At 37.0% G+C, this 14,248-nt stretch overlaps 1 protein-coding gene across 2 annotated transcripts in view; it reads right to left on the reverse strand.

Moving 5' to 3' along the window:
* LOC104150302 (solute carrier family 12 member 2) overlaps positions 1-14,248 on the reverse strand; it is a 63,783-nt gene that overhangs the window by 39,509 nt on the left and 10,026 nt on the right. For both annotated transcript variants that reach the window (XM_068924995.1, XM_068924994.1), the window contains exons 2-4: positions 2,639-2,758; positions 1,235-1,310; positions 567-662 (exon numbers count right to left, since the gene is read on the reverse strand). In XM_068924995.1, the coding sequence (XP_068781096.1) occupies positions 567-662; positions 1,235-1,310; positions 2,639-2,758 (292 nt within the window). The remainder of the gene's footprint in view (positions 1-566; positions 663-1,234; positions 1,311-2,638; positions 2,759-14,248) is intronic.

A 14,248-nucleotide genomic window follows, 5' to 3' on the forward strand; every position in this document is an offset into this window, starting at 1 on the left:
ATAGACTGAAGAATCTCTTTTCAGATCAGATTTCTTTTGTTTTATTTATTTATATATATATATTTTCATATTCATGATAGAACTAGAATGTGTCTCTTTGTATGTTCTCACATAAAGTCCAGTTCATCCTATTATAGAATATATTTCTTAATTAGTAAATTCTATTTCAGGATATGTATGCATACAAGTGCACACACACGCTTACCTAACCAGTGAAGATGCTGGAGAATATTAAGCCCCTATTCATTCCTGCATAGGTCTTTCTGAGAGTGCTTATACTCCAAAAACTAAAAATAGAGAACGCTTCTCCCACAGGGGAAAAGCAAGCTACTAATCAAATTAAATTGCTAGACTAACTGTTGGCTTTCCATTCATATTATGATTACTTAAAGAAAATTAGGAAAACTCTGCTCCTCAGAAAACTAACTCTTCCCCACTCTTTACCTACACTGTCACTCATTTTTCCCATGCTAAAAGACACAGAAGAAATCAGAGGCTCTATCCTTGAAGTGTGCGCTTCAGAGCGATGACAAAATACTTTGAAAGACTTATGAAAGTAGCTTTACCTCCTCTTACAAACCCATTTGTAGCTATTGCTGAAGTAGATAGTCCTGTAATAGTTGTCACAACAGTGGCCATTGCAATAACCAGGACAGACAGACCTTTTGAAAAAGAGGAGAAAAGTGTAAGCCCAGCAGTATTAAAATGTACAAATCTTCAAGTTAATGGTGTTTAAAGAATTAGTCTGGCATATTTGACACACTTTTACTATATGCGGTCCTGCACGCTCAAGCGAAAGAGGAGTAAAGCAAAGTTCCTGGATACAAACAAAACTTATCAGACTGGGTAAGTGTGTCCTTAGTCAGTAGGGTAAAAAGCTGTATGCTAGATGAGAGACTTCTTGCAGTCCAATGCTAAGTTAAGCCTTTGAAAAAAATTATGTATATACTGCATAGTCTATAGGCAAATTTTAGTAAAGAGAGATCAAAAGGAATTTCTCTCTGCAGCTTACTGAAGGCCTAAACACGTCAGTTTTTAACAATACATACTTTGTAGCTAAACAAAAAAGTGAAAGTAACTTCATACTGGTTCAAGTTTTGATAAGGGTGAAACACTGGCAACATTAAGGTAATTATCTGCCCCTGTCTAACAACAAGTTCAGGATCAACATCTCTTTTGAACTGCATATTTAAAAGTCACCAAAGTAAAAAAATTACAGTACTAGTACACATACCTATCCCAGCTTGTCCTACAATCCATGATAGTCTGATGAAAAGCATCACACCCCAAATATTCAGCATACATCGTACCTAAGATAATAAAACACGCATATTAGATAGTCTAACATCTGCAGCTGTTTCCACTAATTATTCATTTCAGTTTTCAATATTGTCTGAATTATCATAGTCTTCCCTCACCGCTTCCCAAATTGCTTCACAAGAACAGATTTTTTAATTAAACAAGTTTAGGTCTTACATTAAAAAGAATAAAAGGGAACCTACATATCATTAAAAAGTTACTACCTTGAACAATAAAGTTACAGTACTTCAACATCTGATACAACCAGCATTTCTTGACAAAGCAATAAAATAAATCATTTGGGCCTCCACCTTTAGGATCCAAAATTCATACTGAATAGTCTTCAGAGCCCCATTTCAGATCCCCCACTACCTCTCTTTCAAGCACAAAAGCAATACCATAATAAATATTATCTTCATTTAAGAAGCAAACAAATATCCGAGCAGGAAATACTCACCTGGGCAGCTTATGCCTACTAGAAAATATTAGTTGCAAGTTTCAAAACCACTGAAAAGGAAGAGATTGTCTTCCAGAAAACTTTCAAGTGAGAAGACTTACAAGCTAGTTGCTAAATGCAGTTGGAGACTGCTGAACTAAAATTAGGTAATCTGAGTTCAGCATGTGATAACCCAGCGTTGTATTTGCAGCCTCCACCATAAAGTCTTACAGTTTTGGACAGTATGTATTAATCATGGTTTCTCTTTGCCAAATTACTAAAAATACATTAATACATACTTGTAAACAAATCCCTCATATCACCCTTACAAATTTTCATTCTTCTAAATGGTCACAGAGTCCCAGAGTTTTTAACCACCATGACTATGCCGGTGTTTAGTGTTAGACTTCCACAGTTTATGAGAAGATGACTTTTTGTAATAGCTTCATCAAGACTTCAGTAACATATGGCCTAACTTAGCTTGGATCAGCCAGTCACAGTAATTTTTGCTTCTCCAAAAACAAGCTTTCTATCACTTCTGTCCAAAAATTTACAGATCCAAAGTGAACACACAAAAGTATATTCTCTCAATGTGCATCTGCTTGTGTGACTTAAGATTCATGTGTACTAAAAAATTACAATTTTTTTGGCTTCTAAGAAATTATGCACCTGTGCTAAGACACCGCGATCCCTTTAGAACTTGAAGCCTTTAAGTATTTTTTTCCTTATATTTCCATATGAGGATAAAAGTAACCTTTACTAAGGCTATGACATTTTTCACAAGTTTCATACATGTGATTTTTTTTTTTTTTTAAATACAGAACTAATACAGCCCTCCTCCAAAAATAAGGCTACTAGAAAGATCACATCTCTGAGACATCAGAGCAAAATGCATCAACTTACCAAAACACCTTTTATCCAGCCAAACTTGACTACCCCTTTGCTGTCTGGTGTGTAAGTGGCAGCTGCTTCCCCAGCTGGTGTTCCTTCCTCCCCATTTGCATAGCCATCTTCAAAGGGCTCCTAGGAAAAAGGGAGATTGTTTATGTGCTTAATCAAGTCCTGAAGAAATTTTATACTGCAGTTGTAAGGAACACAGTCTGCTTGTGCAAACAGAGAAAACACATTAAAGGATAGCAAGGCAGAAGTTACCAAGGCTTTCCTTTATGTTCCCTGCATGAGACACAGCCTACAGACTTAAAGAAGTGTAAACCAAACGTACAAGGACAATTTAGGCATTCTGCTTCAGTTAATTCAAACAGATAGTAGTCAGAGTAATAAGTATTTCTAAAAATCAGTCCTGAAGCCCTGAGAAACAAACATCTGGTCTTTTTCTAAACGAGTTACAAAATCTCACTTTCAGTGACTTCTACTGCACAAAGTTTAATTTCTTAATCTGAAAGCGTACACTGTTCTGCCACAAATTATTGGTCTCAGCTACAGCATTTCCTGTAGTCCAGACTTGGCTGTCATTTGATCAGTTTTTAAGGAAATAAATTATTCACTTCCCTGTGGACTGTTCTACTATTTATTGTAAGATGATGATGCTGGAAAGGAACGTGGGAGAGCAGCATTTCAGGCAGAAGGAGGGAAGAAGTCTCTTTCCAAACGCTCCTCCCTGTTTAGAAGGGGAGGATGACAGACAGAAAACATCAGCAGTCCCATGCGCAGACACCAACTTGTGGCATTCCTTTACTATTCAACTGTTAGCTGTTCAACACAGACGTCTTAACTGTCTGACATGCATTAAAAAGAAAAAAGAAAGTGAAAAAAAGAAGCTGCATTCTTCTTTTTCAAGAGGCAGTTTTGTTTTGCCAAACTAAACAAGTGTTAAGTGTAAGCATTTAAACGTTTAAGTATTTCTTACACTTACTATAGGAAGTCTTCAGGAAGCACTCTGGCCGTAGCATAGTAGTTATCCAAGGCAACAAGCATAAAGAATGAATACACTATAAGAGACCCTGAATAACATTCACAGAATACTACTCAGCAAACAAGTTCAAGCCATATTTGTGAAGCAGCTTGCATCCTCACGGATGCTTAAGAAATGCTTAAGCAATTGGAGGCTGAATCCCAACACGGTAAAGGGCAAAACTCCTGTTCACTAAATAAGTCAAAATATATTGGACCCAATTCACACTTGAGAAACATGTTTTGTGCTGAAAGCACGTACAAAGTCAGGAAGCTTACTGTGAGACATTTAATTAACTTCCCCCTCCTCCTTCTCCTGGTACACTAATACCACATACACACCAACAGCACATAATCCAGAAGAAATGCTTACAAAACTGGCACTTCTGGAGAGTGTCATCCATATTCCCTCACAACTAGAAGTAAACCTCCCATCAGATAAAAATCAGATCATGCCAACATAATCCAAAGTTACTCAGCACAGATTCATGTCAGCCTTTCTCATCCGTATTCTTTGACATACAATTCTCAAAAACAGATACACCTGCCAGACTTCTAGAGACCCTGCGTGGCATAAGCTTTCCGCCACGAGGTAGGATTAACACTAGTTTACAGATCGTTACCTTTACCAGAGAGCTTTCTTAAATGGTTGGTCTTCTCGTCTCCAGGAGGGAGACAAGGAACAGAGAGATGCCCAGTTTGCTGAACTGTAACTTTTCTGGATAGGAGAGAACTAATGGCCGTAACTTCTTCCGCATAGCCTTTGACCAAACGAACCTGTTTATTTGCTGATTGCTCGTATCCAAACACCCAAACTTGAAACCAATCAAGAAAGAAATTGCACATGATCTATGCAGAGTACAAAAATTCTCAGGACCAAGAGAATTGAGGAGCAACTACATTTTTCATGGAATTAACCCTTGCATCTACATGTGAAGGAGGATACTATTAATTAGCTAACTTTTCTTTAATACATACAGCTACAGGTCACTCACCCGCTGAGCCTATGCTGACCTGTCTGAACCAGAAGAGATGGAAATTCTAGTCAGTTTCTTGCCCAACTCAGGCACTCATAATAGGAAAGAATAAATCCACATGTTGCTCTGATATGCTGGATTACCCTTCCTTCAGATGGCTTTCCTCCAAATGCAGGAAGATGGGTTTATTAATCAGAGCTCTCTTCGGTTTTAATGCCTTGATTATTACTTTGTCTGGCAGTTTTCCTCACCAGGTACTGCTGTCTCTAGCGACATTTAACAGAAGTTTCTCTCCCCTTCTGCCCCCCAAAAATGGAGGGGGGGATTTGTTAATGCATAGGACAGATCAGGGACATTATCAAAAATCTATAACCCAGGCTGTTCTAAAATGAAAAATGTTATTTTGATATTTGACTTTTCACATATACAAAAACTTTTGAAGGCAATTCAAGGTAGCAAGATACTCCCCCACAGCTGTGGGAACGGAAAAGTTTAACATTCTCATTGCCACCAGCTCATCTGTTTGCTTCGCTAACTGAAGGACCCTCTTTGAGTTCCCCCTAGTACCAGTAAACAGAGCTGTTGCGCTAAAAGATCTCATGGATCACAACAAGGACCTTTCCAACGCCTTGAAGAAAGTAAAATTTATTTGCAGATTTAAAAAAAAAAAAAACTAGAAGAACAAACTTCTCTGACTACAAAAGCCTGGCTCTGGTATTTCTGAACTCTACATAGAGAAAGCTTTCATACTTTTATCAAGGCTCTAACAAATCTCAGTTAATGAGGCAGAACCAATTGCAAAAATAAGAGCAGGGAACTCCCGATTTGACGCAATGTACTTCTATTTCTATACTATGCTGCTTTATCATGGGAAAATTCAACACAAGGCATGGAAATTTGTTGGTGTCCGCAATTCAAGCTCTCTGTAGGCTTCTACACTGAAGTTTACTTTCCTGTTGTACTCTACATTGCTAAATTAAGCAGCCACAGCAGCCTGAAAACAAAGAATCCCAAGATCACCTTGAATATTCTCAAACGCAGCCCAGGACACAAATGAAATCCTAAAACACGTTCTCAAAAACAACAAAATCTCCAAGCAAGCATACAATCGTAACTGCACATTATTATTCCTTCATGCAAAAAACACATTTAGCACATTTAGAAAAGCAGCACACTATGCTTGCAACCAATTTAATTTCAAAATCTGGCATAAAGGCAGCCATGTTTATATTATCTAAGCAGTTTTTAATACTCTGGCCAAGACAGGAGCCAACATTTGATAACATCTTTTGGTATTACAAAAGACAATGTCATGTTCCTAATAAGAAACAATAAAACCGTTCTTTGAAAAGGCTGGTTAGGGCAGGAAGGGGAAAGGCTGGAAGAAGGCTGTATCTTAATGTGTTGCAGTGATAAAACGTACATTACTGAAGTGGTTAAATGCTGCAATACTGAGTCACAACACTTTCTTATGAAAAGCGAAAAAAAATCTTAATTTGCTGCACATTCAGGTTTTAGAGAAGGTTTAGAATACCTTCGGATGCAGTGTAACAGTTATAAACCTCAGGGTTTATACTGCTGGCTGAATATTGACAGAATCTACACATTAAAGAAAGCTAAGGCTTTTAGCAGAACCCTCAACCAAGTCCACAGCTCAGCCTGTCTAATTTTTTGACGTAGATAACAGATCATTACTGATCTTTTGAGTTATCAGTTACCACATCAGCTCCAAGTTATGCACACTACGAATACAAGAAAGAGTTTTGTTCTGTAGGTCTTGTCTCTCTACACTATGCAATATTTTTTAGGAAAATACTTTCAAGTACATGCAAAAACTTAATAACTGAAAGGTTATGGCTGGTTATCAGTGCTAGTGGGTGCCCGATAAAGAACCAGTGAGAACAAAGATATTACAAAGTGTGGGCACGAAAGAATTCCACTGCACAAGGCTCCAAGTTTAGCCCTTTAATGCCAGATTAATAAAAGCACCACTGTGGTCTCCGCTGTAAATAAATCAGAAGTAGTATTTTTCATGTGCTCATAAGAAAACACAATGCTTTTACTCAAGTCACATACTGAATGGAAAAAAAAAAACTCACTAGCACTATTTTAAAATGGCAATACATGTACAGTAAGATCTTCATAAACAGCCAAATAACACTAATATACCCCAGAGTTGAGGGGGGGAGGAACATGAGGGGAGGGGAAAGAAGAGAGAAGCCTTTACTACTTTAGATCAGAAACACTCTTACTGGCACAAGCATTTGCTACAAAAACATTTTATTCTTCTATTATCTAATGAGTCTAAAGAACACAAAGTTTCAGTGTTCACTTGTACTATTTAAGAAAAGATAAGATACATTCACACGCCGATGATTCAATTGTTCACTGAATGGGAATTTAGGCCAGAAACAGTTAAATTTTACTGCTACACAGAAATTTCCATTGCTGTACCACAGTGCACTCAGAAGTATAGATAATCTACTATACTACTGGATAATAATCTACTATACTAATATCTACTGGATATTTCATCTCCAGTATGGGTTCATAAGTACAACAGTAAGTTATTTGTGCCAATTATGAATAGCCTCTCCATTTATTAGAAGTGGATTAGAAAAGATTTATTAGCCAGAAGAGATTTTTCATACGCAGTTTGCAAGATATTAGCGACTGCAAAAGTTTGTCATCAAGTAAGAACCGCTATTTAGCTTTACTGAGAGTTCTGAAACACTTAATAGTTGTGTAAATTATGCAGCCTGCTTATTTGTGGTGAATTTATCCAGCTTCCATTTTAGAGGCAACATACTGAGATTTTGTTGAACTATATGAGGTGGCACCAAAACGAATACATATGAATTCATTTTATCTCGCTTCTATTCAAATATAGTAACACAGAAGGTTCAAGGAAAGGACAAGACATCCACTAAAGTTGTATTTAAGACTACATTGTGTTGAACAAGAATATCAGGCACCTTCTTACTGAAAGTTATCTAACTGATCCCTTCTCTAAATTTTTATTGTATTTCTTTCAAATTAATTGGATTTATTTGTACTTTGGAAAAAAACCCAGAAACAAACTCAGAAAACACTAGCCTGTTTAACTCGTTAAAGTCAATGAAAGAAAGATCAGGAAACGTTCAGACAGCAATCTAGGCTCAGGAGCCATGCTTTTGTAAGCCTACACATTACTGAGTTAATTTTTTAAATTTTATGGGTGAGTTTTGTGTGGGGGAAGGGGGAGAGGGAATTGTTATTAATAAAAGTATACCATTCAACATTAACGGCCAGGAAATACTAAACTTTTCAATGTGTTGCATAGTAATGGTAAGGAAATTCCAAACACTGAAGAGAGGTCTTCATGGATTCTTCATTTCCTACCACAGTTGGGTTGACTCGAATTTATGTTACTGCAGAATAAAACATCCGACACAATGTTAGGTTTAGACATCGTACTGCATGTTTCTTCAGATGTGGCAAACATTCTGCCAAAATATCAGGGTAGGGATTGCTATTAAATGCTCTTACAGTACTTGGGTTTTAAGTTTTTTCACTTTTTGACAGAATAGTTTAAATTTACACATTTTCTTTTATCTAGGTATAACCTCTGTGGATCCATGCTTTAAGTGGAAGGCTATACCTGAATACTCTGCACTTTTCTCACAGTCTGTCTGACCTGGAACGTCCTGTGTAGTTAATAACATCTTCAGCTAATCTTTCCTGGCTCCCATTACTCTCTTGCAAGAGATGGAAGTCCAAGAACCACCTGGACTAGAGCATTTAACTTTTCTCTTTCCACCACTCAAGTTTGACCAGTTACTGATTACAAATACCATACAGTAAGGTCTCTCCCTCATACACAGATTCCTTAGAAAGGCTTCACAGCTTCTTCTCCTTAGGATAAGGTACTGAAGCTGTGTAAATAACTAGCACTGTCAAGAAGGCTAAACAAAAAGCCTTCTCTTTTCCAGCTCCAGTTTCTGCAGCAAAGTATGTAGATGAGGTTCAGTTAAGCGTAAACACATTAATCAAGAGAACAGCCATTCACATTCAAAATTGTTTTTTACCTACCGATTCTGCTACTGAGCATGGTACTCTTGTCATTGAGCTCACTTCCAGAGGACAGGAAGCACCTTCTTTCATCAATTGAGCTATATGGATCTCTGTCCTCACCAATTATAGAAGCAGCCTAGACAACTTGCTTATGCTTTTACCTAGGATTTTTGTGTTTAGAGTTGTTTAGAGCAATCATCACTGACAGTGGAATTCATTTTCAAGAGAATGAGCAACTTGAATACATCTTCTACAGTCCTCACTGCAGCTTCCATAGTTAGTGCTAAGCTGTTCACCACATCTTCCCCCAACAATTTCTTGCTATCTTCTTGAAGGAGGTCAACTTTACAGGCATCCGCCATTTTTAAAAAATTTCAGTTTGTGGGAGGAAGAATTGGCAAAAATTTATTGATCCAGATGTAGTATGCTAGCTGTCTCAACAGTCAAATAATCTTTACTTGCAAAGATTACACTCCTAAGTAACTACACTTCACAGTTACACACAGTTAAGACTATAGCTGCTAAAATACAAACTACACAAAGACAGTATAGAAACTTTTCAAAGAGTTAACATAAGTCAAAACAAGGGTGGAGAGAAGCTTTAGTTAGTTTCAGACATATTCCTCTAGTGCTAGTTATTAAACCAATTCTCCTAGGAATTAGGATTTTATTCAAGTCTCAAAAAAAGGCATTATTAGTCAGTCTTTAGACTCTATATAGTAGAAAGGACATATTTTCCATTCATCATATTTTTCCATTTCCTGTAACTGAGAGAGTCTGAAGAAGTATGTCTTGTGTTTGGGTCTGGACAGTTCTTCAAGAAAGAAGAACAAAAGAGTAAAGGATCCTGGTCTCCTCCCTCCAAAAAGCCGGGGGGGAGGCTCTTTGAGCGATAATTTCTTGATTATCCAGATATAATCTCTATTTGCATTGAAGCAAAAGGCCATTACTAGAGCAAAGCTGTCCCCAACAGTCATCATCCTTTCAAAGAGGAACTAGCAAAAAAAATAGACAGTCATATAGAGCCATGTACTTACATCACAGTCTAGGTCTCATTTGCATGAACTTTTTAATCAAGCAAAGTCTCAAATCTGATTGTCTGACTGAAAATACAAAGTATTTCAGTATTTAACTATAGGAAAGGAAAAACAGTTTGCACCAGTTTTTCACTTGATTTGGTGACACCAACTTATTTTTATTCACTTCTTCAACTTATTACTGTTCTAAATGGCTCAGATTATGTTCAGTTAACTTTCCTTCCGAGACTAACAACAAGTCACAGAGAGTTTTTAAACACTAACTTTGAAAGACACCTCGGCCAGCTCTGAAAACTTTCACATGTTTTCTGTAAGGGAACTAAACAGGTCTAGAAGAAAAGAACTGTTACAGGTAGCTAGTCTAACAATATTTTGCACCACTTAGCCAACACCCTCTTAAGCAGTGATCAGTATTGGCATAAACAATTTCTTTTGTAAGCTAGTAACACTAGCAATACTGTTGTTGACAAACAGCTACCTTCTCTACACCGACCTACCCGTTTTAGAAGTACTATCCATAAAACTGTTAGATGTTCATTGCTTTCATTTATGCCAAAATACAATTCAAGTGGACCTTCCATTGGAGAGACCTGAAAGCTTTCCCAAGCCTCCCTACCATTAAGATCCAAAAACTACACAGTCTGTACCAATATCCAAGCCTGCTTGAAGGAGTTATTTCTTTAAAAAGAGCATCAATTTACTATTTAGAACTATAAAGTGATGGCTATACAACACAAACTACTTCGCACATGAGGAATAACAAAAATCCTAGCAAAGAGCTCTAAAAAACAACCAAGTCCAAGCATCCAAAAAAATTACTTACTATTTTCACCCGATATAGCACCAGACGTAAAGGTTCTAAACGTTTAGCAACTCTGAAAGAAGACAAGCAGGAGAAAGAACAGGCAATCTGCTTTACAGTCCTTCCTGACCAGCAAGACAGAAGATGGCAAGAACGTAAGTAGCCAACAAGTTACCCCCACTAAGCAGTAATCAAAAGGACCACTCATGATGGCTAAAAACAACAACAACAACAACAACTCAAAACATAAAAACAACATAATACAGTTTTTTTGCCTAGCTGGAAACCATTCACAATTCTCTTAAAACACGCATCAGCAAAAAGATGCATTATAAGCACTGCCAGACAAAGCTCATTTTACCTGGAGCCTGAGCTCCTCATATAAACAAACAAAAGAAACAGGCCCAAGTGTGTAAAGAAGATGCTGAAGAATCTCATAAGATACAGCAACTGGAAATTAACAGCAGAAGCTGACTGCCTACAAAAGCAGAGTAACACAGTGAAAAACTCTACCCTGTCTACATCTCTCGCTACTCATGCAAGAGGTCTCTTCTGAACTACCATAAATAATTTCAAACAACTGTCATCTTACTACTTAACAACAGTTGAAGTAGAACACTGGCTATAGCTCTTTAGTAGGAAAGGAGCAGAAAATAAAACCAGAAAATCATTCCAGAACAAATAAACCATGGGAAAATTGGCAGTATGTCTGCACTTTGAATACGGCATGCAGTTCTGGTTCTTCCTCACCATTCCTCTTCCGAGATGAGGATGGGAGAGAGTTATCATGAGTTCGCCCAGACTTACTTATTTAAGGTTTAAATACACAAGCTTGGAATCATTAAGTAAAGTTTTCAGGCAGCAGTTTCAGCACAAGAGAAGAAACTTTACCACATAGCTTTGGGGTAAGCTGTGCAACTACTTGCCACAAACTGTGTGGATGCTAAGAGATTGCATATGTTCAACAAAAAATTAGAACTGAGAATTAAAAACAAAAAAAACCCACAGAAACTATTAAATACAAGAATACTATTTAAATTGGAGCTCGGTGGAAGAATCAATCACCATATGTTTGCCTTGTTACTTATACTCTTCCCTGAGCAGCCAGTGTTGGAGAGACGATACTGTGCTAGACAGACTTTAGGTTTGCCTTAATACAGCAATTCTTATGTTCCCAAGAAGTTTTAAATTTATGTCCATCAAAGCTAGAAACTTGAATTATAAAGCAAAAGGGCTGGATTTTAAAAAGGGTTTTGAAAGCATTAGAAGGACTTACATGATATAGAAGGGGCTGATCTACTCCAGGATTTCATGGATACAAAATAATGCAAAGGGAGAGTTTTGCCAGTTACGAAGGTGAGCAAATACTCAAAAGCTGGTAATCCTAGATCAGATACACAGACTGCAGTGTCTTAAAATGGAAGTATCAACACATGACTTAAATTCTGTAGTCTGAGAGCCACGTGCACGTTACAAAAGATTTGTTTATGGGGCATGATTGCTAGAAGTCTCATCCTGCCACAGTTCTCCCGAATTAAAAAAAAAAAAAAAATTAAAAACTAGTGAGCCCAATCATAGACTCATTCTTCATTATGGCCCTCATTCTGATGAAAGAAAAATGGTGAAAGAACAGATCCTAAAACTGGAAGTAGGTTATCGTTTTTTACATCTTAATTACATTCTTAGTTACATCTCTAATTACTTCTTATCTACTGATATAACACAATCTGGCAAGTACATTTAATACTTCAAGCAGGGTAATATCCAAATGAACACAGTTATCTTTCACTTAAAGATTGCTACTCAAAAAGAGAACAGCTTTCACAGATGCCTAAATCAGTTTACAAATTCCTGATAATTCTTTGGTTAAAAATAAAGTTGCCAAGTTCGAGAAACAGATTTAGATACTCTGCAGAGGTTTTTGCAGGAATTAGACTGAGCATGAGTGATCAGTATTGCTATCAGTGAAAAAAAACACCAGTCAAGTAGAGAAGCAAAATGGCAGAAAAGATATATCAAGACATCTCTGTCTAACTAAACACCTCTTCAGCATTTTCATTAAAAAAAAAAAAAGAAAGAAAACAAAAATACACATTTTCAAGGAATTTGGGAACAGAAATCCTACCAACCAGCCATTCAAAAGCCATTTACACTAAATAATACATTCATAACCAGTGGAGCTCAGTATCAGACTATTCTTTCAAAGGAAGTTTTGTTTCATAGAATTCCAGAATCAACATGAATAACGCAGATAACGTCTTGAGCGTTAGTTCTCAAACAGCACAAATAAATACAAACACGTGGCCACACACAGCATTAAATCAATGATATCAACTGCAGATCCAAAAAATTCATCCGTCAACGCCTCACACGTTATGTACTTTATTGCTTAGTCTTAAGCCAGGAATGAGTTATAGCAAACTTGCTACTGGAATTTATAATTCCCATTGTCTCCCCATTGCACTGTTTGTCTCCTTGTTTTAAGCGCATATGAAACACTGCTACTATGCATGGTGGTTCCTATACCTTTACAGCCATAATCCAAAATAAATCTACTAACCTATTATATGGCAGCAAGAAGTTACTTACAGCAACAGGAAATACATTATCCAGATAAAAGCATAACTTGTTCTTAAAACCTGGATTCCTTGAATCAAACATGAAGAGCTTGAAAAGGGTTTTCTTTGACTGAAGCTAGCAACCAGCGGTTCAAGTTTACAGCCAAGGGAGCAAAACTTAAGCGCTTTGGCTGTATTACCTTCTCTACAATTACATATCTAAAATATGGCCGCAAATGCCTTTGGCATCTACTTCCAGAGATTTTTTAAAGAGATTCAAAGAAGCACAGAACACTAACGTTATCTTAAGCCAAAACTGAAGTCAGTACTTCGATTACAGTGGACCAATTTTAAATACAGAAGAGAAATTTACAGTTACAATTAACACGTCAACCAAAGAATTAGTCAACTACAAGTCTCTGTCATCAGCTCGTATTTTCGTGTCTTGCAACTCAATCCCTTTTTTTTTTTTTAAACAGAGAAACATTAATCAGTATTTGTATAGATGCATATTAAACGTTACTCAATTTTAAAATTCATTTCTACTTTAATTCTTTCAGGATAGAGAATTATTCATTCTTCCTCCCAACTTTTAGCAGCAGAATTAAGTGCTAGCCAGACTAGCAAAACTTAATCAAGAAACTTACTCAAGCTGCTGATTTCAGCTTATGAATATACCACCCTCATTGAATGACAGTATACTTACAGAGGCCAGATAGGAGCCTTCTTTATTAATCTCACCATCACTTAGGTCTTAACACGCATACAATTTTATTGACTGATCTCTAAGATAGCTTACTAGCAACACCAAAGCAATGGATTTTTCTTGCTAGTACACATTTGTTTGTAGAAAAAGGACTGGAAGCAACTTGCAAATGAAGCAACAAGAACTGCCCATATGTAAGGGCACTTTAATTGCTGAAACTAAAGAGAATCTTGTCTTTGGCTGATCTTGATGAACTTGGACTGACCACCTCAAAAAACAGACGAGCAACAACCACCACCACCACCAAAAAAAAAGAAGCTGAGAGAGACAGAAATGAATTTACCCCGAGTTACACAATTCGGTTAAAGTTTGTGATAATCCTTCCCCGTCCCTTTTTCTTTTTGTTATTTCCCTGGATATTTTAGGAAAAATTCCTTCTGAGGGAAAAATTCAGGGCAGTAGATGGCAG

The sequence above is a fragment of the Struthio camelus genome, chromosome W (assembly GCF_040807025.1).
Source record: "Struthio camelus isolate bStrCam1 chromosome W, bStrCam1.hap1, whole genome shotgun sequence".
NCBI lineage: Eukaryota > Metazoa > Chordata > Aves > Struthioniformes > Struthionidae > Struthio > Struthio camelus.